This window comes from Acanthopagrus latus, chromosome 17 (assembly GCF_904848185.1).
Source record: "Acanthopagrus latus isolate v.2019 chromosome 17, fAcaLat1.1, whole genome shotgun sequence".
Taxonomy (NCBI): Eukaryota; Metazoa; Chordata; class Actinopteri; order Spariformes; family Sparidae; genus Acanthopagrus; species Acanthopagrus latus.
The window spans coordinates 23,832,336-23,857,875 of NC_051055.1; the positions used below are offsets into that span (position 1 = coordinate 23,832,336).

General features: G+C 41.3%; 2 protein-coding genes across 2 annotated transcripts; both read right to left on the minus strand.

The window, feature by feature from the left end:
* Nucleotides 1-1,016: 1,016 nt before the first annotated feature.
* Nucleotides 1,017-12,748, minus strand: rhbdl2 (rhomboid, veinlet-like 2 (Drosophila)). The gene is made up of 8 exons (XM_037075540.1): nucleotides 12,277-12,748; nucleotides 10,783-11,017; nucleotides 8,116-8,264; nucleotides 6,304-6,416; nucleotides 5,142-5,242; nucleotides 4,178-4,238; nucleotides 4,030-4,091; nucleotides 1,017-3,413 (listed from the first exon to the last, which is right to left on the minus strand). Exons 2-8 carry the CDS (start codon nucleotides 11,002-11,004, stop codon nucleotides 3,234-3,236), a joined length of 888 nt encoding a protein of 295 aa, XP_036931435.1. The 5' UTR covers nucleotides 11,005-11,017; nucleotides 12,277-12,748; the 3' UTR covers nucleotides 1,017-3,233.
* Nucleotides 12,749-13,915: 1,167 nt separating this feature from the next.
* On the minus strand, nucleotides 13,916-25,423 carry akirin1 (akirin 1). Its single transcript, XM_037074741.1, has 5 exons — nucleotides 25,049-25,423; nucleotides 17,708-17,854; nucleotides 16,112-16,240; nucleotides 14,616-14,687; nucleotides 13,916-14,476 (listed from the first exon to the last, which is right to left on the minus strand). Exons 1-5 carry the CDS (start codon nucleotides 25,251-25,253, stop codon nucleotides 14,466-14,468), a joined length of 564 nt encoding a protein of 187 aa, XP_036930636.1. The 5' UTR covers nucleotides 25,254-25,423; the 3' UTR covers nucleotides 13,916-14,465.
* Between the last annotated feature and the right edge of the window lie 117 nt (nucleotides 25,424-25,540).

Genomic DNA, 25,540 nt, shown 5'->3' on the forward strand with positions numbered 1-25,540 from the left:
ATGATTTTAACAGCTTCAAACCCATGATTTGAAATGTTATCAGGAGGAGAAGAGGACAACTCGCAGCTGAGTGCAATATTTCAGTGTGATCCTGACGTGAACCTTTCCCCTCTGACCTAAAATATCCCATTCTGCCCAGAACAGCACGATTGATTCAAACCAGTCTGGCACATTAGGGGTACAGAGGGTCATACTGTGGTGAGGTATTGGGAAAATCCCAGTGCAATTTCCCCCCCTTATCCTACAAATCACTGCAATCAATTGTCAAATGTATTACAGCCCCAGGAAGTCCTCCAGCAATGTGCTCTTTCAAAATAAAAATAAAAAACTAAATTTGGTGGGATCTCCTCCTGTCTTCAATCTTCAAGTCTCTCATTGTGGTTCAAGTAATTAAAATAAATATTTGTAAATGAAACCAATGAATTTAATGCAAAATGCATACAATGGAGCATATAGGGAAGACAAATAGCTAGCCATCTGCTATTTCAGCTTTCAGGTCTTTTATCAAATATTGCAAAAGATGAGTTCCAAAAATGTAAATATATTGGACTGTTATGTGTATGTGGGATTTAATGGCATCTGCCAGTGAGGTTTCAGATTGAAACCAGTGAATTACCCTTGCCTCACCCTTTCCTAGGGTGGCTGCTAAAAATACAATCAGAGAAAGCCCTCTCTGGACTCGGTGTTTAGTTCGTCCATTCTGAGCTACTGTAGGAACACGAGGGACTCTGAAAGAAGATCTGCTCATTCAGAGGTAACAGAAACACTAACACTCTCACTTTCAGCTGATTATACACCAGTGTTGGGCAAGTTACTTTCAAAATGCAATTTATTATACGCTAGTAGTTACCTTCATTGTAAAGTAATAGATTACATTACAGTATTACTGTCTGCGTAAAGAAATACGTTACTTGTTACACTACTTTTTAGAAAAACAAATAGCCTCAACTGTTTTAAATAAACAAATGGCCTTGGACACAGTGATGAGCAGGAAGACAAAGGATCAAAATCTGAAATATTATGAGACAGGACTGATATTTTTAATTGTCAGCTTAATCACATGAAACACAGTAGACCAACACCTTCTATGATGTAGCCAGTAATGACATGACAAGACAGAAACTTATTTTTTCTATGCCATCTTTAATTTTAGTCCACAGATGAAGGACTGCATGGACAAAAGTGTTTCAAGAATGTAAATTAAAGTGGGCTCAGAGGATTTGGCTTCATCATAAGGCCTACATAATACAGCTCATTTCAGTCACACAGAGACTGAACAAAGAATTTATAGGCTCGGCCAAATAAAAAACACACACAGCCTGTATTAATATGGTCATGTTGGTGTGGATGGATTCTTATTAAACCTACATTAACTCTTCGGTCGGTAACACAGCTGTCGTACCGCATAACAACAACAACATACTACTTCCTAGTGTTCAGGGTCAGGGCTAACAAGTTCATGATAATTGAATATTGATGCACTAAGTTATATTGATGCGCTGCGTTTGGGAACTATGGAACTTTCCATACTGTACACTGGAAAGAGCAGCCGCTGCCATACAGAGTCCCCGCAGCATGAACCGGCAGGCTGCTGCACAAACACTGTTGTCTGCTAATTGAAGTCTTTACTGTGGACTCTGTATATACTCATCTGACAAAGTCAATACTCAAGTTCAGATTCAGTATGACAAAAAACAAATGCATTATGAAAACATCAGATTGTATTATAAAACACATTGAGCTGTGGAAACATAGTCTCTGGTCATCTTAGATAAATTACATACATTTACTTTACATTTAAAGTAAGATCTGTACATCAGATGTAAAACAGCATTATAAGAGTATTTTTTACTTATGAGACTGCAAATGTGTTTATATGAGACTATGACTTCCACCTAACATTCACCAATATCCCTCCAGTTCAAGAGAGTTTTGTATTATACCAACAACTAATTTACTTTTACAGTTAACACTTTCCAAATGTTCATGTTTAAAGATATGTATTTCCAAGATTTAAAAACAATGTGTGATTAAAAAAAATAAAAATACAATTTGTTTTACAACTCAACATGTAATTAGCTACTTCCTGTCAACAGGATGTGGCTGAAACAATGACGGAGCTCTGAGCCAAGTCCCGATGGTAAACCAGCTCTTCCATTCCAAGTCCATTAGAGCTGCAAGACTTAGTCGATTAATCGCTTAGTTGCCAACAATTGAAGTAAGTGCCAGCTATTTTGATAATCATTTAACAGAGCTATCAAAGTATGAATTGATTACCTCCAGTTATCGTGGCCAAAGTAACTCACGATAATGATATTATTAAGATATCTCTAGAAATTTGAAAAATAATGCTAGCATTTATTCATCTTTAATTGTGTAAACTGTGTGCTTTGTTTCTCTTTATGGCCAAAATAAATTTAAAAAATCAAAAGAACAATTACTACTAACTGCTCAATAACTAGTGAAAAGGCGACCAGATTAACTCAAATAAAACATCCACAAGTCTGAACATTTGGGCAAGATGATATTATCATGCGCATTATTAACATGATATAATCATGGTTATCATGAATAACACGTTACTGTGACACAGTCTGCTGGCTTCTTCACGCCTCCATTATTGTACACCGATTTTTCTTTTGTTTGTGGACAAAACAAGACAATTGAGATCGTCGTCTTTGTCTTTGAGTGATCATCACTCTTCACCATTTTCAGACATTTTTTGGGGAGACCAAAATAATCTTCAATTAGTTGAGAACATAATCAAGAGATTAACTGACAATCAAAATAATCATTAGTTGCAGCTAAAATCCATTATGAGTCAACATCAAACTGTCATGACATGAAGTAGGACCGATGTGTTCATTCATTTTCCTGATTATTTTAAAAACAAAACGCTCAAACACAGAAAAAGATCGACTATGGAATTATGACTGACAGTTACTCATAGCAAAATATTTTATTTAGCCCTTTAAATAAAATTGACTTAAGGCACCATTGTCTAAAATGTAAAATATTCCTTCTGCAATGTTTCATATCACCAGCAGGAGGCACCCTTTCACTGTAACTCACATGTTTAGCTCTAAAAAGGGTCAAATCTGATTTATAGACATTTAAAAACTGTTCAAAAGGTCCCTGAAGAGCATTTTTGCTCACACGTCTTCCTGAGTGTCTCATTAAGGCTTTTAGTGTTAACTTTTTTAAACAAGGCTGGTGAATGCAGCTTCACAGTCCTACGTTGCCGGGCTCAGGAAGATGTTGAAGAGCACAGCGAAGAGCACAAAGACTATGTAGCCCACGATACACAGCCAGAAACGAGGGTCCTTCAGGAGCTTCATGTTGTAAGCGCTGAAGAAGACATAGCCGACGGTCATCCCGGCCACAACTCCTCCAAAATGAGCCACAAAGGACACCTAAGAGGAGAGAAATGTGAGACATCAGGGTTCAGAGTTAGCCTTTAGGCCTAATTACCAGGGTTAAATTGTGCAAAGACCCTGGAGCAGTGTCATCCGACCTCACTGAGATGTGGTGAACGCCTAAAAAACTTGCAGGACCAGTTTAACAGTAAAACAACAAATTTGGGGGAAGGGAACAGAAGGTAGACACCGAGGTGGGGGAGGGAATAACGGATCCGGTTTTTAGACTCGTGATTATCAACTGTAGAGACAAACAAGCTTCATCAACCAGGAAGAAACTTAATGCTTTCAGTTTTACTCCTCTGAACTGAAACTACTGAGTCAAACTACTAAGGTCACTGTGGATTCAATTAGAAGTGAGTTAGTCGGAAAGTGTGCCCACACAGAGGTATGCATCTACATGAATAATCATGTTCTGGCAAGAGCTGCTGATCTTGTCTGTAGTCACAAGCGAATTAAAGCCATCACCAAACAATCAGCTCGGGGGGGAGACAAGCTGGAATAGCTGGATCCCTCTTTAGACTGTTTTTTTATATCTGAAAAGGTTTAGCAATACCCTTTGTTTGTTGTTTTTCATCCTGCTGAACAGTTGAATAAAAAAAGAAAAGCTTACATTATAACCAGCCTCATCGCTGGCAAATCTTCTGTAGAAGGCAAATCCGAAATCTGTGCCGACTAGAGAAAGAAAACAGTATAAATTCAATATATTTAAAGTTTAAAGAAATGATACAACAGGCTGAAAAACATACAGGACAACGTACCAAATATCACAATGGCGAGGATACGAAACACTCCGAGGAGAGGGATCATCTCTCTGAAGTTCTGTGAAGCCGAACGGACACAAACTTCAAATAACAGTACACTTATATTTAACTTAAAGGGGCACAATGTGGTTTTGGAGAAGAAATTCAAACTCAGAATTTTTATATTTGCAATATTACTGGGGTAATTATACAAACTCAGATTTATTTTTTCCATAACTGAATAAACAAGCTGCTCTCCATAGACAATGAGGTCACACTGTCTGATGCTAGAAATGTGGCAGGGTCCGCCACATATAAGCAAATTAAAACAGTATAAAACTGTGTTGTCCTTTTAAGGTCAGAAGAAATCAGTCAGTGAAGCTCTTCCATTAAAATGCCTTCCCCAGTGCGACACAGCGCTCCTTTAAAAAACTATATTAAACCATAAAACGAGCCTGAATACACAATTTTAGGACAACATACGTTTTACATGTGAGATATGTCTTATTTTGTGCGTTTAGCTTGTTGTAAATATCAGGTGGTAATTCAATTTCGGGGGTAATTTAAAGGACCTCATACCTAAAATGGTATGTCTTATTTGTCTTGTTTGTATGATTTTACCTGTGTGACATTTCTTTGTTATTTGCTTCGTTGGTTGGTTGGCCCAGAAAAGACCACATTAACATTTGGTGCAGATGTTGATAAAGCGACAGAGTGTTTACAACATTTCTGCTCATTTCTCTTATAGATCTGGTGAGCTTATATTACGGCTAAGCAGTTATGAGTGGTTTAGAGTGCAGTGATAAAGTGTTATCAAGTTTGATATTGGATCAGGCTTGACTGAATTAAAGGATGAGGAAGAGAAGTCACCATCTAAAAATATTGAATATGTGCTCAGGAGTTTCCTCTCTCACACATAAACAACACTTGGAGACTGAAATGTTAACATCAGCTCTTCCTGTTAAACTGAATGTAAACTTACCACCACTGCATTCATAAAATAACCTCCTATGAGGGCATAAACGCCCCCCGACGCTCCCACCAAAGCACTGAGAGGATCAAAGATGGAGCTGCACAGAGAACCTGAGGAACGACAGAGTTCTACAATCAGTATCACTTCTGACAGGAAAAAACAACTTTGAGATGCTTAAAGGGATATACCGGTGTAAGTTTAATCCATGGTCTAACACACCGTGACACAGAGTAAGACCCCCGTCGAGAGATCAAGTCTGCAGGCCGCTAGTTTACGTAGTTTTAGCAATCTCAGAAATGACCGCACGACAACAATACACTGCAGTATACACCTCCAGCAAGAAACCGTCATCAGAAAGCCACAAATAAAGCTCAGAACAGCACCAAACTTCAGCAACAGTACAAAAAAGGTCTCCACACATAGTTCGAGGCATCAAACAGCAGTTAGCTTAGCTGGATTGCTATTGTAAAGTGAGCACAACTCACCATTCTCCTGCAGCAGCTTCCTGTTGTGGGGAAGTCCCTGCGAGTCGATCACCGAGTGCGATTAGAAATGATCAGTTCCGTTCTTTTCCCTGTCCGCTCTCGATAATAACTGTTATAAACTGGTAGATAAGATACATATGAACTTCGATTGCATTTCCATGGAGTAATAATCATACATTTTCATCCTTGAGCTGCGGAACTCTACTGCACTCTGTAATCGTCTCGTCAGGGCTTCCCCACAACATGAAGCTGCTGCAGGAGAGTGGTGAGTTGTGTTCACTTTACAATAGCAATCCAGCAAAGCTAGGAGGAGGTGTTTTGATCAGACTGAGGAGGTTTGATGCCTCGAGCTATGTGCTGAGACCCTATTTGTACTGTTGCTGAAGTTTGGTGCTGTTCTGAGCATTATTTGTGGCTTTTTGATGGCATTTTCTTGTGGGAGACGTATACTGCAATGTATTGTTATCATGCAGTCTTTTCTGAGGTTGCTAAAACTACATAAACTAGCGGTCTGTAAACTTAATCTCTCGAGGGGGGTCTCACTCAGTGTCACGGTGTGTTAGACCATGGATTAAACTTAGACTGGAATATCCCTTTAATGTTAGAAGTCTGAGGTCTTTTGTGATGACAGAGCCAGCTGTGCCACATTTAAAGCATCTGGGGGAAAAGGAACAGGTGACGCTCACCTGCCAGGACACCTGCCATGTACACCATCCCCACTTCAAATCCTTTGTGCACCAGTTCCAGAGGGATTCCCAGCAGCAGCTGTATCAGCAGGTTTCCCATGATGTGCTCCACACTAGGGAGGCAGACGTGGGAGAGTAAGTAGAATATACTCTCAACCATGGTTGTGAAATGTGAGACAACTTAAAAGGGGGGTGGACAAAAAAACAGAAACACCTGCAGCCCTATGGTAAATGTAGGGTGTTTTGTATGCCACAACATTGCCGGAGCTTCAAAGCAAAACAGAGTTCTCCTAAACAACTGAGGTAGATGAGGACTTGTTTTAAAACGTAAAAACAACCTCCATACAGCTCAACCAGTCCAATCCAAGTTTCTAGAAGCCGTGAGATCCCAAATTGATTTAAAGAGACCATATTTACATAGTGTGTGATCGAGCTTGTGCAGCCACAGTGAAGATTTCAGTCAATTTTTAGGATTGACATCTTTTCAAATCAGTTTCAGGACTTCCTAAAACAACTCCCCGTCTGCTTCAGTTGTTCAGGAGAATGCTGCAACACTCTTCTGCTGTGAAGTTTCAGAAATGTTCAGTGGACGAGGAAACTTCACCCGAATTTTCATTTTCGGGTCGTCCGTCCCTTTAAAACTCCTCACACGGGAGTAAATGTGTTGTTGTTGTTGGGGACGGCTCTCAGCTGTGTATGAAAACACACAGTGAGTAGTGAGTATTTCTGGCAGCAGGACGGTGTGTCTGGGAATGACCCAAGACAAACTACAGTGGATTACTCACTTGTCCAGTGATCACAGAGGCTCCATTTAAAGAGGAAGTGGCACAATGGACCGCAGAGCACCAGAGGCCAGTTCACTCTCTGAATGATCATTGTTGCGCAAGAAGTTATTTTCTGCTGAATTTTGTGGTATTTATATTTTAATTGTCTTATCAATGCCTGTAACAAAAACAGTCATACTTGTGTTAATAATGTAAAAATATCAGATCAAGTGGCTCAGTTCCTTGTTATGAAAGAACACGTCAATTTGTGCAGCGGATGCGGCTCATTGAGATGTTATTAATAGTTTCTTGGCTACAATTTTCGGTTTCAGAGCACAGATGGAGAAGCTAACTGTATATCTCTCTACACAGGACGTTCAATACGCTGTTAGTTTTTTGACTTTTCATGGGATTTGTGGACAGACAAAGATACAACACCACCAGCTTTATCCTTTAAGCAAACATCCTGTCGAGCGTCGTCCAGTTACTGTCAGCGGTGACTGTGACCACTGTTCCTCTTTGCTAATCTAGTTTTCCTATGTGCTTCTGTGTGCTCATGATTTCTGGTTTTCCTGTGTTCCTGTGGTTTATGTGCTCATGTTTTTTTTTGTGCTTGCCACATCACATGACTTTACAGTGTTTGGACAGATGTGCCAACAACACAGGCAACGGCTGTCTGGGCTTTTCATGTACAGGATCCCTTTTAAAAAAATTTTAAAAAACATATTTTCTTTTTCAAGCTAATGGTATTCAGCTTTTGAAGCTGTGACCATGGTGCATCAGTTAAAAAACTCTGAACTGAGAAACTGAGATGAAGTAACGTGGCGAAGGTGGAAGTTTCAAAATCAAACACAGAAAAATCTGGCAGTCTCAAACACGACCACAGAACTGAATCAACGCCTCTGACGGCGTTTAAAAGATCAAGAGCTTCACCAAACTGATTGTTACTGCCTGGCCATGATTGAAAGGGAACCTGTCAACCCCCACGTTGACTCAAGCTTTCATCATTGTGATTCAGGTCTCTTAAAAAAGGTCTGCCAATGCTTACCCGGCGTGGACAAACATGTAGGAGATGAAGCGCCATGCCTCCTGTCTGCTCTCAGGCTTGTACGTGAGCGGGCTGGTCCAGATGCCCTGATCCAGGGTGACCCACTGCTTCTGAGGCCTCCACACCGCGTAGTAGATAAACACTGCCAACTAATGAAAGACAGAGATTGCACACGAAAGGTAAGTCTTTAAGTAGGTCAAATAATTTTGTTTTGGTGCCTGATTTCCTGCCTGAGGTTAGCAGCAGCAGCGGCGGGGATGAGGGCAGAAGCTAAACCCCAAACAGCTGAGAAAATAAAGGTGTGAAGAACGAATCAGAAATAACAGAAGCTTAAGTGTGTTGAACCGAGCTCATGAAATCCCCCAGTGTGCGGCTCGGACGTCTGAACGCACGTATCTGCAGGAATATAACAGCGAGGGAGCACCGCGGCCCCGGGGACAATCTCCTCTGGACCAATAAAGAGTTAAGCATTCACAGACATTCAAATGAAGTAACATTGGACATCTGTGAGCCACAAAGAGGGAGCTGTTCATCCTGAGGTATAATCAGACAGTCTGCTAAACACTGATAAAAGAGTAAAGCAGCAGACTTCAACTCAATTTGACAGCGACATGGAGCCACCGGGTAAAAAACTGACTTTAACAGCAGATTTCAAAAGATCTGAAATGTTTTAATCGAGGGCTGTCTGAATAAAAAGAAAAACAATGACAAAAGACATAGTTTGATGAAACTGAAGTGGCGTGGGAGTTGTTGTCTTCAATGGGAAACAACCACCACAGCAGATGAAAAGATATCTGACGTGACGAGGTTAAGTTTTAAAGTTTTATTACGCTCGGTGAGGTTTGCCGACCGCCCTCGACACTCTCTGATGTATCATCTGATGTCTCCCCGGCTACCAAATGAAACACACTGGGTTTGAATATTGTTAGAAACACTTGGAATAACACATTTCAGCCACATATATAACACAGGTCGGGTTTTTTTAGACATTTTAATGTGGGAATGTTGCATATTCTATCTTCGATGGCCACCAATGTGACATTCATAAGCAACGTGACATTTTTTTGTTTGTTTGTTTTCTCAATTCGTAATAAATGCTGAACCGGGGGAAAGTAAGTTGTTGCTGTCTCACTTTATTACTTCATTGTTACTATTAATGTATTTTATTTTGAATGATAGTAGTACGTAGGTGTGTATTTTATAACAGTGAGGACTAATCTGTCTGATAGTGGGGACCTTTTGATGACAACTTCAATTAAAAGAAAGTAAGGTGGTGCAAGGAGAAACGACGATATAAAGATAAAAAGTTGTCTGTGGCTGATCTGTAACTGCTCAACAATGTAAAAGGTGCATTTAATCAATCACTAGTACAAGACTTTCCCTTCTGATTTGACTGCTCACATGTGTTACCGCTTCTGGACTAAAACTGAACTTCCCACGGTTTGTTTAAAGCACAGGCATTCCTGTTTGCATTAGCTTAAAGGGACAGTTCACATTTTCCTCTTTCCTTTACTGCCATTTATCGATCTACACTGTTTCGGTGTGAGTTGCAGAGTTTTTGGGGGATATCGTTAGTAGTTACTCGAGATCATCCACAGATCTTTTTGTTTGCAGTTCCATGCAGGAGCTACGGAACTACACTGTATCAGGAAACGCTCATCCTCGTGACAGCGCAGGATGTAAACATTGACAGCTTCCACCTCGCCCAAGCTGTAACCTCCTCGTCTGTGAGAGGATGTCGGCTTCCTTCTGGACGGTGACACAAAAATAAAACAGTTCTAATCAGAAACTGTGGTGACAATTTCTGCAAAAGTCTAACTGACCACCGAGAGAAGGCAGACTTTCTACGGCTGATATCTCCAAATATCAGCCACTCACACCGAAACAATCTAGATGGATAAAAAAGCTCTACAGGTTAGAGGTAAAACATGCATTTTTTGATTTTGGAGGGTGAACTGTCCCTTTAAATTGAGGTGATAAAGGACACTGTCTGTCCACCTTCCTTTGAAGCCATAGTTTTAGGTAAAAAGAGGCCTTTGCTTCTGCTGTTTCAACAAATCGCCCACTGACCCTCCACACACACACACACACACACACACACACACACACACACACACACACCAGATGTGTTTATGTACCTGAATCTATAAAGCCACAAAAAAAAACACAGAGGCTTTTTCTGTTTACACACTCAGGAAATCCCTCTCTGAATCCCTCCAGTCAGACTCGACTGTACGAGGCTCAAACCCCAAACCCACCACTCAGTGTTTTCACTGACAGCGTGCCTACTGCCTCTTATTTAGTGAGGACTGCACTTGATGAATTGGGACATTCAGAGGAGGCGGCACAGATGCCAGGAAAAGAAAAAAAGAAACTCGCGGATGAACAAGAGCGTCACACTTTGTCATTCTCAGATACTGCGGCCACAAACAGGCTAATTATTTCCTAGAGCTCCTGATCCAAAGATATCTGACTCTGTCCTCGATAACTTCACTCACTCCACTATCTGCTCTACTTAATGCAATCACAGCAGATCTATACAGTAATTAACAACCACGGCAGCTATAAGCCAAATGTAGGCTGCACTGTATAATTAGATCCACACAATCCATACTGATCAGAGCTCATACAGCATGCTGTGTGGTGTTACATTCAGGGCAGCGCTACCTCTGCAATACTGATGAGGATGATGAAGATGGGAGGCGGGCAGCAGTTGGCCCGCTCCAGGTACTTGCTGCGGACGTCCTCTGGCAGCATCCATTTGGAGACGGACTGCTGGAACTTATCACAGCAGCCCGTCTTTCTGCCGCCGTCGGGCTCGTCCCTGACTCGTCTCCCATCTCGGTCCATGGGAAACGGCTCCTGCTCCTCGAGGTCGATGTCCCCCATCACTGCTCCGGGCCTGTGCAGCAGACTCAGACTTAGTGTTGGACACACACACACACACACACACACACACACACACACACACACACACACACACACCTACATACATGCACACACACACACACACACACACCTTGAGGTGATATATTTGTGTTCCAGTATTCTGTTATTTTCCTGGAAGCAATCATTTTAACGCCTCTGGGTGTATGTGCTTATAGGATCTTTGGCATCAATGTGATGAAGCTACTAATTTATCAGGTATTTCATTTTAGATTTAGATTCCTGTTTGGTTATTTTATCCATGAAAAACTGCATCAAACTTTCTGTTGTTACATGTTTAATACTTCTTCCACCTTGACTGAAATATTTTGATTAAAAATTCAAAACTTGGCTGCTTACATGGACCCAAAGCATTGAATGGAATATAATAATAATAATAATAACAATAATAACAACAACAACAACAACAATGATGATGATGATGATGATGATGATAATAATAATAATAATAATAATAATAATAATAATAATAATAATAAGCATGACCCTTTATTTGTTTTACTGCTCTTACTCTTTGTATCTGTTCTTAACTCTTCTGATGTGACGTCATCTTCTTATCGGCTGTTATTGGTTTTGTTATTTTATTATCTCTGTGCGCGCGCTTCTTTTCCTCTCGCTCTCCTTTTTCCCCCCCTGGGATTTTGTTTCATGACTTTTATGCATTTAACTTTGTGTTTTTTAATACCCTCTTCTTCTTCTTCTTCTTCTCCTTGTCCAAGCTCACCTCAGACTGGGCTCCCTTGTGTGTGGCTTGTCTATTCTTTTGATGCTATATAAATAAAGTTTATTGTAATTGTTATTATTATATCACATCTTCCTGTGTAAAAATGTACTTAAACACACTTCCTTGCTGAATTGGGCTTTAAAATGCGAAAAAATAGTCACGTGTTCTGTCACTAATCAAGGACTCCTTCCACTTTTAACAGCTGTGAGGTGACTGTACTTGTTTTAAAGTAAGTTATTCTCCAGATTGGACACAATCTGACACAGAGTACAGTTACAGTACACAGCAGCAGCCTCTCACAGTGACTTGCAGCCTGTTATTTCAGCATTTCCTGTTTACTGGGCGTTGCTGGAGATAAAAGACTCAATCACATACTGATTTTAACGTCCCTCTGATCCCGGACTATTCAAACACAGTCCACTTCAGGCTCCTCTCCTAATATTTGTTTTTTTGGCGTTCATTGAACGCAGCTTAACTCCGGCCTCACTCACCTTAATCCTTCAGCAGGAAGAGTGCAGACTGGCTCCGCGATAAAAACTCATCCAATATCGACTCCTCGATTAAACCCGCAGTAACAGCTCAGTGTGCGGGACGAGAAGCGCAAGAAAGGTTCACACAGTTTCTTAAAACTAAATAAATAAATAAAAATAAAATAACACTGTTCAATAAAAGACTTCAGCAGCGCTCCTCCATGTTTCAGCACAGCCAAGAGAGGAGTCCCGACTGTCCCGGGGAGGTCGGAGTGAGGAGGAAGAAGAAGAAGACGGAGGGGAAAAAATAAAACACGCTCTTGGAGATAATTATAGACCTTTCATCGCCTTTTCCTGCAACAAACTTCCTCCTCGCCCCAAACAAAACCTCTGAAGTCTCCCCTCCCTCCGTACACTGAGCCACAGCAGAGCCTCACACGACAGCAGCAGCAGCAGTAGCAGTTTACCTGTTCCCCTGCCACACCTGAGGGCCGTGACGTCACGGAGAGGATCAGGGGACAACTTCACACACACACACACACACACACACACACACACACACACACACACACACACACACACACACTCCCTCTCTCTCCACACATACACACACAGGCAAAAGGCAATAAACTATAATCACGTTGGATCCAGAGTCACATATTCTGATAGATTATGTTGTTTAATTCAGTTAAGTGCACACAGGTTCAAGTTCCTTTTATTATAAGTGATGCAGTACCCGACCTGCGCCACAGGGAGGCACTAGAGTCCATAAATAAGAATAAGAATAAACCTGGCTTTAAATGTTTACATCAGGGCTGCCTCAAAATAAAATACTGGACAAGCATTTGCAATTTGTTTTCTTCTATTAGAAACTAACATCATCTTTTGGATCTTCTGGTGAGATTCAGTTTGCAACTAACAATTATCACTATCTGTTCATCTAATTACTCATCTGTCCTCACTGATGCAACTAATTCTTTTCTTAGTGCACTTTCATGTTATGTGAATGACATTAAGTGAGTTTGAGTTTTTAAAATCACTTTTTCATATTCAACCTTTTTGTGTTTTCTATATTTTTCCTACCAGAAACACCATTTGTGTTATTCATACTATTTTTCAGTTGGACTACACAAAATCTCAATTAATTTGAGAGAAAAATCTAATTTTGTGTTTGCAAAATGACTCAAACTACTAATACTTTATTTCAAAATAACCGTTCAGGTTTCAGATTTCAGTGACATTGTTGCCTGAACTAGTTTCCAAGCTAAAAAATAAATTAATTAATTCATGTACGATCTTACTCTTAAAGGTCACGCAGACGGTGACGTCCTTCAGGTGCTTACGGTGGTGGTTCTCAAACATTTCATGCCCATGATGAGCCGTAATCTCAAGGCACACCTGTATTCATATCAGTGCAAAATCTCACCAAAACATTTAAAATATATTTCTCCCGAAAGTGTTTAAAGCTTGTACTTGTAGTATAGTTATGTGTAGAAATAATAACCTATGGTTTGAGGCACACCGTTTGGGAGCCACTGGCTTCAGGTAATAGAAATGTGAAAAATCTACAACTCTATGACAATCGGCTAAACTCGATCGTCTAAGAAGATCATGTTCTCCAATTGCAAGCTCCAGGACCGCATCAACACCAAACATCCAAGAGATTTTAATCACAGAACTTTTATTTTTTTCAAAAGGGAGAAAAATCCACATTCTCAGGTAAAGAGCTGTGAGGAGGGAGGAGGGAGGAGAGACGAGGGAGGGAGGGAGAAGTGGGACAACGTGAGAAGCAGGAGCCTTTAAATACAGCTGCTGGAAAGGTTATACAGGATGATCACATGAGCCAATAAGCTTTTTCTACAGCGCCGGCAAGAGATTTGACACAGATCTGCTTAAGTCAGGATTTCCAGCAAGAGTATATCAACAAGGAAAAGGGCAAAAAAAGAGAAAAAAGAAACAAGGGTTGGGCTTCATTCATTGTTTATCTTTCAGATTCTCCTGACTTTTGGCCAGCAGCAATAGTTTCGAAGTAAGAAATCAAGTTTTGGATTAAAAAGGAGGATAAACCATGGCACCCAAACATTTTAAGATGGAGAGGGAGGGGAGAAAAAAAATGGTAAATAAATTGAAAATCAAGAGGAACGGGGCAGTAGAAGAGCAGCCATCTTGTGAGAGGAAGCCGGGGGGAGGGGAGGTCTCATCGTGTGAGTTCAGGAGACATCTGAAACAGAAAATGATTGACACTGTAGGTTAGTGCTGCCGTCAGACATGATAACAATCAGATCTACCAAGAGAGGGATGATAAAACAAGAAATGTACACGGATTATCTCTGAAGACAATGGTGGTTCAAGATACTTACAACTAGCAGGCCGGGCGCCGTATCTTCGCATGATCTGGTCTTGTGTGAATTTCACAAAAGATTCATATTGTTCTGGAAGGACAGGAAGACAAAGTGAGGATGTAGATTTAACAACAGAAAGGGCACTGAGCTGAGTCGACATTTACACCGAGTCATCTCATCGTCAAGTCACAGTATTCATGTGAAAATGAAAATGGTCTATTCATAAAAATGGCTGCCGACAGTTCTCTTGTCAACACTAAAGATATGTTGGAACAAGTTGGTTTGATATGAAAGATGTGTTGATGTTTAAAGCCACAGAGATGGAATGTTCGTCTTAACTAATCTGGCATAACGTCCAAACAAAATAAAATACTGTCACAGAAAATTATGTTTCAACTTCAAGAAGCCAATCAGTGCAAACCATTACTCTTAATGCTGTGTTTATTACCGTTTTGTATCTCATACCCACTCGTCTTTGAATACTTTTCTGCACAACAGCTGAGAGGCTTACAGCTAAAATAAGCCTTGAAATGTTCGGACAAACTTCACATTCTGCTCAAGTTAAAAATATGTTGAAAATAGGCCACGTTTGCTCGTGCAACACTCTGCAGAACTGGAAAATGGCTGCATTTCCTTTTCTCTGCCACATTTCAGCTGATAAAACAAAACTATGCAAATCAAAGTCTCAGCTTATCTAACCTGTGTTCATTCTCCACTGACTGCGTTTTCATCTATACTGTGCTCAAACTCAGCCCAACCCACTATTTAGTTGTTTTCATTTTAACAGTTTTCTGCATTTGCTATAAGAAAACAGAACGTTCCAAATAAATTAATCTTACATTGGCATCTACCCAATCTGCTGCTGATCCAACTGTTATTCTACAGACAAGATGTCTGACAAAGTCAACATGAACAGGAGCCTAACAACAGCTACATGGTGTGATCAGTTACATTGACATTTACAAGTGATCACAGAAATGATCAAAGTGTCTAAAGTCTTAACATTAGTCTACTCCCATGTGTTTCCCCTAAACTTCACTGGGCAGTCTCTCTATATGCATCATACACTAGCATTTTAGAATTTATGGACTGGCAAATCTCAGTTTTGGGTCACAAAATGCCAGTTTAGTGTGCAGTGAGGGCCAAAAAGAAAAATGTGTTTCTTTGACAAACTTCTTTAACCAACTAAAAAATGTGGATGCACTCTGAATATAGTTTTACTTCTGCTGCTGAATAAAATCATTCCATCTTGATCTTGTTTTTGTTCCCTGCCTGTTTACAGTCTTTGCATTTACAAGCATATATAAACTCTGAGGGAACCACGAGTGCCAGCGCTGCAGATGTTATCAGTTATAATATGAAAAGATATTCATAAAGGAGGCGGCAGGATGTTTCTTATTGCACATTTAACTGCACGTCACCGCCAGATTGTAAAAACATGCTGTCCAGATGAAATATGAATGTAAATATAAAACCTCCAGTTTTATTAATGTCCAAAGAGGAACGCTGCTTACCTGCGAGTTTTGTGTTAAGGATCTGTTCGTACTCCTCCCGGATCTTCTCCTCGTGGTCTTTAAGCAGCCGCTCGCACAGGTAACTCACCTGCTTCAGTGTAAACGACGGCTGGTCCTTCCTCGAGGCACCTGAGAAACAGAACATCAGATCAGCTATAAAAACTGCTGAATCACTCACATCTGCGGCACGGCCGTAAGTCAGAGGCAGAAATGTTCTCTCTCCAGAAATAGGTGCTCGGCCAGGTGCAAATTTACAGCTTTGCTTCCAGTCGTCTCTCACCTCTGCCAGCCAACAGGGTTATGCAGCACTAATGTGAGCCGAGTGTCCCCAATGTCTCAGTCTCTGTGCAGCTTGAGCCGACTTTAGCTAAACGATTCTTTACCCAGTGGTGTTTGAGGTCTGCTGCGAGCCGTTCAGACTAAAATGTTTGTAAATCACAGGCGAGGATGGCAGGGCATGAAGGTTTAATGGCCGTCTCAGAGACAGAAAGAGGCCGGGTTAGTAACAGTGCAGTCAGTGTGATCTATGAGACCATCCTGCAGAGCGAGAGGGGGAAAAACACAGGAGCCTGAAGGACTGGGGCTTGGATTACATATCGCTTCCTAACTGCCAAATGGTGCTCAACACTGCACCACTATTGCTGCAGCACAAACATGTTCCCAAAGAGGAGCAAATGTACCATGGCTATCAATATGAATGAACACAGTGGACTGAAACGAAAACATTACAGGTGCCTGCTTTGGGTTTGATCATCAGTGATTTTTGACAACTTCCATCCTTTTTCAACTCTTCACATAAATCAGAGCAGAGTGAATTATTCTATGACACTGGTTCATGTCATAGAAGTTCGATTTATAATCATTTCAGATATGATGGTTGAATGAAAGTACAGCTTAATTGGAGTTCCATCTGAAACAAATACATCATGTGACATTATTTTGAGAAGATGAAAACAGTAGAACTTTCTCACATGAAAAAGTCATCTCCATTAATGGGGTGGGTTGGATTTGGCACCAAAAAAAATAAAAGACTAAAACATTTTCCCTAAAGTCACATCTGGAATCACAATCTCTCAGCCCTGTTTATTTTGATGAGCAGCAGAAGCCTGTCTCTTGAGACTTGAGTTGGTCATGCGGGTCTGTTCACAGGCTGTGCAGAATGAATTACCTTATCATTTGTAACTAGTGTTTAGGCAACTACACACAAACAGAGCTTACAGAGATGCAATTCTGTTTTTTTAAGGAAGTTTTTGATGTCTTATCAGGCTGTCCCTTCCATGTTACAGGACTTGCTTACCACAAAGAAACAAGCTGATCACCTGTGTTGTAAAAATCCTTACCTGCAGAGGATTCAACACACTCCTAAAGCCCTCAGAAAGACTCAAAATGGTCTACAATGATGACTCAAAGTTGCACTCAATAGTTAAAGAGAGGCAGTTCTATAACTGGACGGTCAGACCTAGATAAATCAACAGCTGCCCTAAGTGAACATATTTAGCATCTGGTTCAAACAGGGAAAACATCCTGTACCCACATGAGAGCTGTGCCTGACCAAACAACAGTTGTGTGTGTACGGCAAACAGTAAGTTCTGGGACCTGGTGGGGAGCTGGGAGCGTTGAGGGAGGAACTGGGGCTGGGGGCATCACTGGAGCTACAGGCCTCAGTCTGGTTGAAGGCCCCTTCCAGCTGCCGCCGCCTCTGGATCTTGCTGTACTCCTGACGGAGGTTCTGGAAGATCTGCTCTGTAGGGAGCAAACAGAAACATGGACGAAATGTTAAAACCAGAAAAGAAAAACAAACACCCAAATGTCACATACCGTTTTACCATGGTGGCTCACTATAATATTTCAAATGTTTGGCAGCACTCCCAGTGGGCTGCTAGAGCAAATGCATTCCCAACTTCCTCACTTAAATTTGATCACTGAGTTGATACTCTTTTGTACTCAGTGAGATGAACATGACTAATTACAAGAATGAAAAGTCTATATTTGTATTAGTCAAGCTTTTAGTCAACACAAGCTTTTCACATGTTCTTTCACACGCCCACAACAATAACATTCATTCAGTGTCGTCTATTCCTGCATGAACAGTTCTGTGCTCTCTCACGCCTAATATGGGTTACAAAACACGACAGGAAGTAGAAGTGTGAAACACTGACATTCGTAACATACCTGCTACAGCTGTTAAACTCACACACACACAGCTGACTTAAGACACACTTTATGGTCCTGTGACTGTATCACTTTCACTTCTCTTCCAACGTTTTTCACAGCGCCTGCATCGTGCCAAGCTACAACTGGTGAAAGAGCTTTAGCGTTAAGGCTGCTACATAAATCAATGTTCTTTACAAAGCTGTAACAAAGTAAAAGCCTCTCATTCTTCTGCAGCCTGTTCAGTGGCTGAACAGATGTTTGGGGATTTTTGTGGATGAACAGTAAAGCAACCTGATCCTTGAGATACAGATGTATAACAGGACTCACTAAATGCTCAACCTGATTACCAGTGCTTATGGTCTAACTGAAAGGTGTTACAGTGTAGCTACTGGCCAACTACATACTGTATAGGTACCACCCTAATAAATCACACTGCTTCATATGATAGTCATCCATCCCCATTGTGAAGAAAAGATAAAGCACATGTACTTAATATTAGGATACTGCACTTAGGATGAATAGAAAAGCTTTATTTTAATGTGAAAACTAGTTTTAGTAGATTGTTGTTCATCCAGGGACGTGATTGAGGATGTTTTTCTTTCAGGACTGCCTGCATCCTGGTATCACAATCATTTAATCTCACCAGTCTGTAAATAAGGACAGAAACCAAACATGAAACTGGCAGCCAAGCTGGCAACATGCAAACACGGTTAACCAGTATCTAAGTGGGCGCAGTGAACAAGGCTCTTGAATAAAATTTGGCTCTTTGCACACACTGACAATCACCTGTCATAGTGCCTGTGATAACACACTAAACCTCTGTTTCAGTTTGAGTGTACTGGTAGCTCAACAATGCCTTCATGTTGGCTGTTTGTGTTGGTACAATCAAGGAAGCTCCAACATCCAAGATTCATGTTTGGGGTAGTGTCTGCTACCGACAGTTGACATGTTGTAGTTTTAAACCAACAATGAGCATAAACGTTATGTACACCATGACGAGCGTCATGTGAATTTGATTGGGGTTTTTTTGTATCACAAAGACTGCTGCTTTCCATCATCTCTGAAGTCTACAAAAAACAAAAAGATTACTTTGACCAGAAATGACAACAAATTAATTGCCCAGGTTTTATTTATGATTATTTGCAGCTTTTCTTAGTCCAACATGACAAAAACAAATCAATATGTGTGGCTTTGGATTGTCAAATGGAAAAAACAAGACTTCTGTGATGTTATCACAAACTCTTGAAAATTGCAAATGGAGTTTTTCACCACCTAATGTTTTACTAACTAAACAATTAACCCATTTATCAAATAAATGATGGGTTGGTGAAATTTCTGCATTATAACATCTATAAATCACTACACCCATGTCATATTGTTATGTACTGATATTATCGCATAAGTTTCAAACAATGATTAAATTAAGAGAAATGCATTTCTGTTACTGGGAGTGTGTTTCCTTTTGTCAAATGCTGCTTCAACTTTTGGGAACGTGGTCAGAGACCGAGGAAGGAAACTCCTGAACTTGGCGAAACAAAACATGAGTAAAGCTGCCTGAGTCAGATGAATGGACTGTGTGTTCAATTGATAAAAAGAATATAAATTAATGTAGCCCTAAAATTCATGATTAAATCCTTGATTAACATAACATGACATATAAGGACAACATGGACATCATTAAATAAGGCTACTATTGTAAACATGCATAAATCTATGAGGGGGTCAAGAAAATGTGTTTCTTGCACAGTAGTGAGCCACTTATCATTGCCAATGTTTCCTGCTCGGGATGACCCTTACCCTGCTGTCCAGCGTCAAAACAGCTTAGACATGAGTCACAGTCAGCCCACACATATCTTATTATAAGGTTAAAGTTCAAAAAAGTCCTGGGAAAAACAAGACAAAACACCGTAGCCTCAACCAGGGCTGATAACCAAATGTAGACGAGGGACTTTATCTTTATTCAATACATACAGGAGGTGAAGTCTCTGCACAAGCTGCACCTCTATCTGGACAGCCGTGCCTCATTTATCTTGGGTGGAGAGGGAGCTGGAGGCCATGCTGCCACCCCGGCCTGCTCATCAGTAAGCTTGTTTGGATGGTAAGGAAAGCAGGATCTTCTCCACAGAGCCATTTTAAGAAAACCATGTCGGTCGTGCATTTAGACCCCTCCTCTTGCAGTATGTGGCTTCTGAAACCTTTGAACATTAACAATACAGGAGCCTAATCTGAGTTTCTTTAGCTACCATTGGGCTTTACACTCTTAATAAAGCTGTGTCATGGCAGAAAGAACATCATTATTCCCAACACACAAAGAGGCTGCAACTAGGACTGAATCAACTATTAGATTTCGAGAAAAAAAAGCATCAACAATAACTAAAATAGGTTTGAAAAAGCAAACAAGTAAGCTGTGATCTCAGCTCAGATTTTTTCAAAAAATAGCCGGTAGATTGGGGTGCTGTTTAGCTCAGTTGGTAGTGCAGGCATCACATGTACAGAGGCTTTGTCCTCACTGCAGTGACCCCGGGTTTGAGTCCCGGCCCAGCGTTCTTTGCTGCATGTCACTCCTCTCTCTCATCCTGTTTTCTGTCATATCTTGAGCCTGTACTATCAATAAAGCCATAAAAAAGCAAAAAGCCGATAGTTTAAATAAAATCGACAGGAAACAGGTTTGCTTCCTATGCTGCATCCACCTATATTTTAATCATTTGTAATATGCAGATTTGGTAATCCTGGTATTTTGAGTGTGTGTTTTTATGCAAAAGAAATTAAGACCTCTAAAGTCTACAAGGAGTGATGTTTCAACAACACATTAATCTAAAGATAATATCAATAAGACAACTCCACTTCATTTGTGTCTCTTGATTTGTTATGTTTTCGATTGGTGGGGTGGGGTTGGAGAGCTTAGCACCTCTGCTTACCAATTTCCTGGGGGAAAACCTCTGTTAGAAACGTGACAATGGAGTATCAGTGAGAAAGAGTAAGATACTAGCTCCAGATACAAGTATAACCTAAACTAACTTTTTGTCAGCAGTTCATTTGTAACTCAAGGTATTTGGACATCCGACTGGCGAGTGAAAACCCTCTCCTTCTGCATGTCACTTCCAGCTTTGCCAACTACTAGTGGCTCAACTGTAGGCGTTGCTTGGCAACAATGACCCTGCCACAACCAGACCAAGCAATCAATCACAGTGACTTCCGGGAGCCAGGGGAGCACAGGGGAGAAAGCCTTGGCTAAAAGGCTTAGGCACAGGCTAAACAGTGAATGCGAAAGGGAGATCGGCCGGATAGATTGGACATGGTGGTGGGGAGAAAACAAAGCTGACTCATTTAATTTCACCCTAAACCACTAAAGGATTGTGGGGGGAGGTGGCTTGAATGTCCCAACTACCAAGAGGTAGCTTGCGATGTTTTACAGGTCAAGTTGCTCTTCTGCAGTGAAGAACTTCAAAGTGACCACTGTTGGAGAAATTGGAGATAGCAGCTAGGGCTGGGCCATAAAGTAATCTCTGATATGGGATCATCATAAAAATATGTTGGTAACGAGGATAAACTTTGGACATTTTTTACTTGACATGAATAGATCTAGTAGCCAATCTGCAAGACAGTCTGCAGTCTTTGGCCTTGCATATGAAGTGCACAATGATTTCTTTACGTGATCAGTTGTTTGAAATGAAAATGAAATGAGTGGAACCAAGGGGCACAAAAGCAATTGTGGTGGACATGAACATCCCTTTTCCTCAAAGTCAAGCCAATTGTTGACAAAGGTAATACAACAGCAGTCATACGAAAGTGGTTTGGATATCTTAAAAGCAATGTAAAGTCAGTGCCAACAGAGAAGGAAAACACAACAAATCTTTTCCATAACCTGAAAATATACAGTTCCTGACCAGACAGCAGACAGATTTTAGCCCAAGATAGTTGGAGCACGTAGCCTGACCGGAGTTTTAGGGCCTGAACTTGCCAGGGTTCAACATTACACCATATCAAAAAAGGAAAACAACAGCCTCATCTGTACCAACTGGAAATTTGACCTAAGCACAAGCCTGGACTGGCAGCTCAAAGAATGAGGTAGGTGAGAACAGGCTGGGTGATCCTATCTACATTATGAAATAATTACCTAAAGATACCCTGGCCGTGTGAGATCCCAGAGTCTTGCCTGCACACACAGCCTTGTTCACCACAAGCAAACCTGCCTAGCTGGAAAGCATGTGTGGGTAGAGATGGGTGGGAGGGATGACAGCTGACCTTTCGCTAAATACAAAACTGCTTTCACTTGGCAAACCACAGCAGAAAGGCAGGCTCGCAGTGCCAGTCCCAGGAGGGGCCTCTTTCTGGGTGAAGGTGAGTAGAATACCTTGTATCTGGACCTCATGTCTGCAGCAGACAAATCTACATTACCTCACCCCTGCAGCTGCTGTGCTGCAAGTCAGCTCGGCAGAGGCGCCCTGAAAGAAATGGAACGCACAAGGGGCCTGTTGGAATCTAAACATAAAGTACAGGCTTGATAAGCAATGTCGGACCAGACTAGTAATTTGTTTTGTTTACTAACATAATCATAGCTGCAATACGAACTCCGCTTTGTAAGGATAAGGAAGTCAGATTGCATAAATGGCATGCGCAATATCTGGGGTGAGAAAATATGTCTTCACCTACAAGAACCTGCATCTGCAAAGGGCTGTCCTGTACCTCCTTAGGAAGAAAACACTGCCAAATAAAAAGAAATATTTTGGCTAACCAGAATGAGTTACAAAGTTCACCAGAAGCAGAAATGAATACATTTCACAGGAAGCCAGCTGCGACACATCACCATCAACACCTACATTTCTGTGAGTGTGTATATATGCTTGCTCTCTGCAAACCTCGCAAAACGTGCTGTGTCGCTTATATCATCGTTTCTCAGCCTGGAGGTCGGAACATTATTCCACATTTTGGATTAGGGAGACTAATCTTTACATTACAATGATAGTGATACAAGTAGCCTTAAACTAGATTTGGACCTCTGCAAGAATGTGTAAGCACAAAAGTTGTGAATGGAGACACACACAAAATATTGTCTTTATACACGGTTTGCTTATGTTTCTAAGAGGTTGTGGCTCAAAAGGATCGAGAACCACTGGCAGTAGGTACGTCTGGACAATGTGGGCTCTTGTTAGATTTTTCTGTCTTAATGAAAATAATCCTCCCTTAAGGCTCACATTACACTTTCATATTTCAGGTAAATCCTCCATCAAGAATGCCAACTGAAACCTGAGAGTCGGGAAGCACTATTATATGGGGGGATGTTGCATGACAGTGATGAAGCAGCAACATAGCATTTACCCCAGCCACAGCTGATCATGTTGAAAATATGACACATGACATTACCCCACTTTGTACGTCTGACAGAATTATGCCTCCTAAATCATAACACTTCCTCTCCAAACAGTTACCAAAAACAGGAATGCAACTACGCATTGTGAATATCATCACAAAAGGTGGAAAATTATTTATTTTTAATGTGAAAAACTACCAGCCACTGACAGATAAATAGCCAAATTCCCCAGCCACTTTGTTTTTTGCCAACATTTGGCTGGTGGGCTGGTGCCATTTTACCAATTGTCGCCATTCCTGGAATTGTCCATTAGTGGTAGGATGGAAGGCGATATCCTTCATAGCAAAGGGAGAACCTAGTAGCAAAATGCTGTGCCATATGCAGTGGTGTGCACATGACGGCAATCTAGGAGCTAACAGCATAGCTTAGCACAGGTAGTACAACTGCCTGTATCCTTTAATCCCTCTCACATATCACAGCAATGAAGTGATTAAATAAATTCAAGGACATCCAGCAGTTTTTTTTAATTAAAACTCAAACAGCGTTAAGGATTAGGCCTCACTGCTATCATTCTCCCCCATCGGAGTGACTGGCACATACAATAAGCCTCAGTGGATCACTGTGAAGACGTCTAGGTAATTATCTTGTGTCTACTTGTGCACCCCTCACCCGTCCAGCACTCACAGCGGAGCTTGCCAAGTCAATGGGAGTGTGGAGTACAGACATAAAGGAAATGAACAATGCCCTCCAGGCCTGAGGAGGAAAAAGAAATGGTTGTGGTGCGTGATGGTAACCCCCACCTCAGTGTTAGACAATTGTGGCACTAAAGCCAAGGAACATTACCCAGGCAGCTCCTAATTAACATCCTGCAATGATGTGCCTGCTGCTGAGATGCCATTTGTCTCCTCAAGAGAGCCACCAGGATAGATTGTCACCCAGGTGTTCAAGTATGAGAGGCTCTTTTGTTTAATCCCATCAGTTTGAAAATTAATATTTCGTTTAGCAGATGAAATGTTATATTCCACACTATTGCTGCAGATTGCACATGCTAGTTATTCGAGATATTTCTTATCCCCAGTGCAAGAAATACCATTTGGTTTAGCGATGGGAAGAACTTTGAATGCAACATTTTCATTAGCAAATGTGAAGTATATGTATGCTAACTAAGCCAACTGTGCTATAATACAATGAGCTGGCATGATGCCACCAACAAAAACACATAGTTACACATCCACCCTTGCTTTAGTGCGTCTTCTGATTAATTGTGATTAGTAAAACGATCTGTGTCGGCAACTTAACGACGACGTTCCCCTTCCTGGCGTTAGCTTAGCTAGGCTAACGTTTAGCCTCCAACCCCCATTCTGATTCTCTCAACTAGCTAGCTATCCATTCCTCTCCACCCAAACCCCCTCCCCCATGACACCCACCCTGAAACGCAGGAAAAAAATACCAATTCGGTCTCAAATCCATACCTGGAGTGAGCCTGTGTTCGCCTCCGATCGACTGAGGGGACATCGAATGCGTTGGGCTGTCGACTGGGGGACGGAGGTTGCATCTTTGCGGGGACGGAGTGCTGGGAGTCCCCGGTAGTGGATTGCACCTTCTCCGCTTGGGAGACTGGGGACTGAGGAGGGCCTCGAACTCCATCGACCGCTTTAACGTTGCTCCACAAGCCATTTTAGCTACAAAAAACGCGAAAAAACAAGTTGGAGGAAAAACGACCCGCAAAATAATGGGGGTTGACGCTCGTGGTTTGTCCGTTTTGCGTTCCTCGGATTTCTTCAGCCTTTCTTCCTCTCCACAACAACGGATTTTCTTCTCTGAGTGCTGAGCCAACTGCCGACCCTGCCTGCCGAATTTTTAAAACGTCACAATGGCGGATCGTACCAATGTCGGAAATAGGGGGGTTGTCAACTCTCTCAAACATTTTGTTTTGTTTCTTTCACTGTGCTGATTCGTAGTTT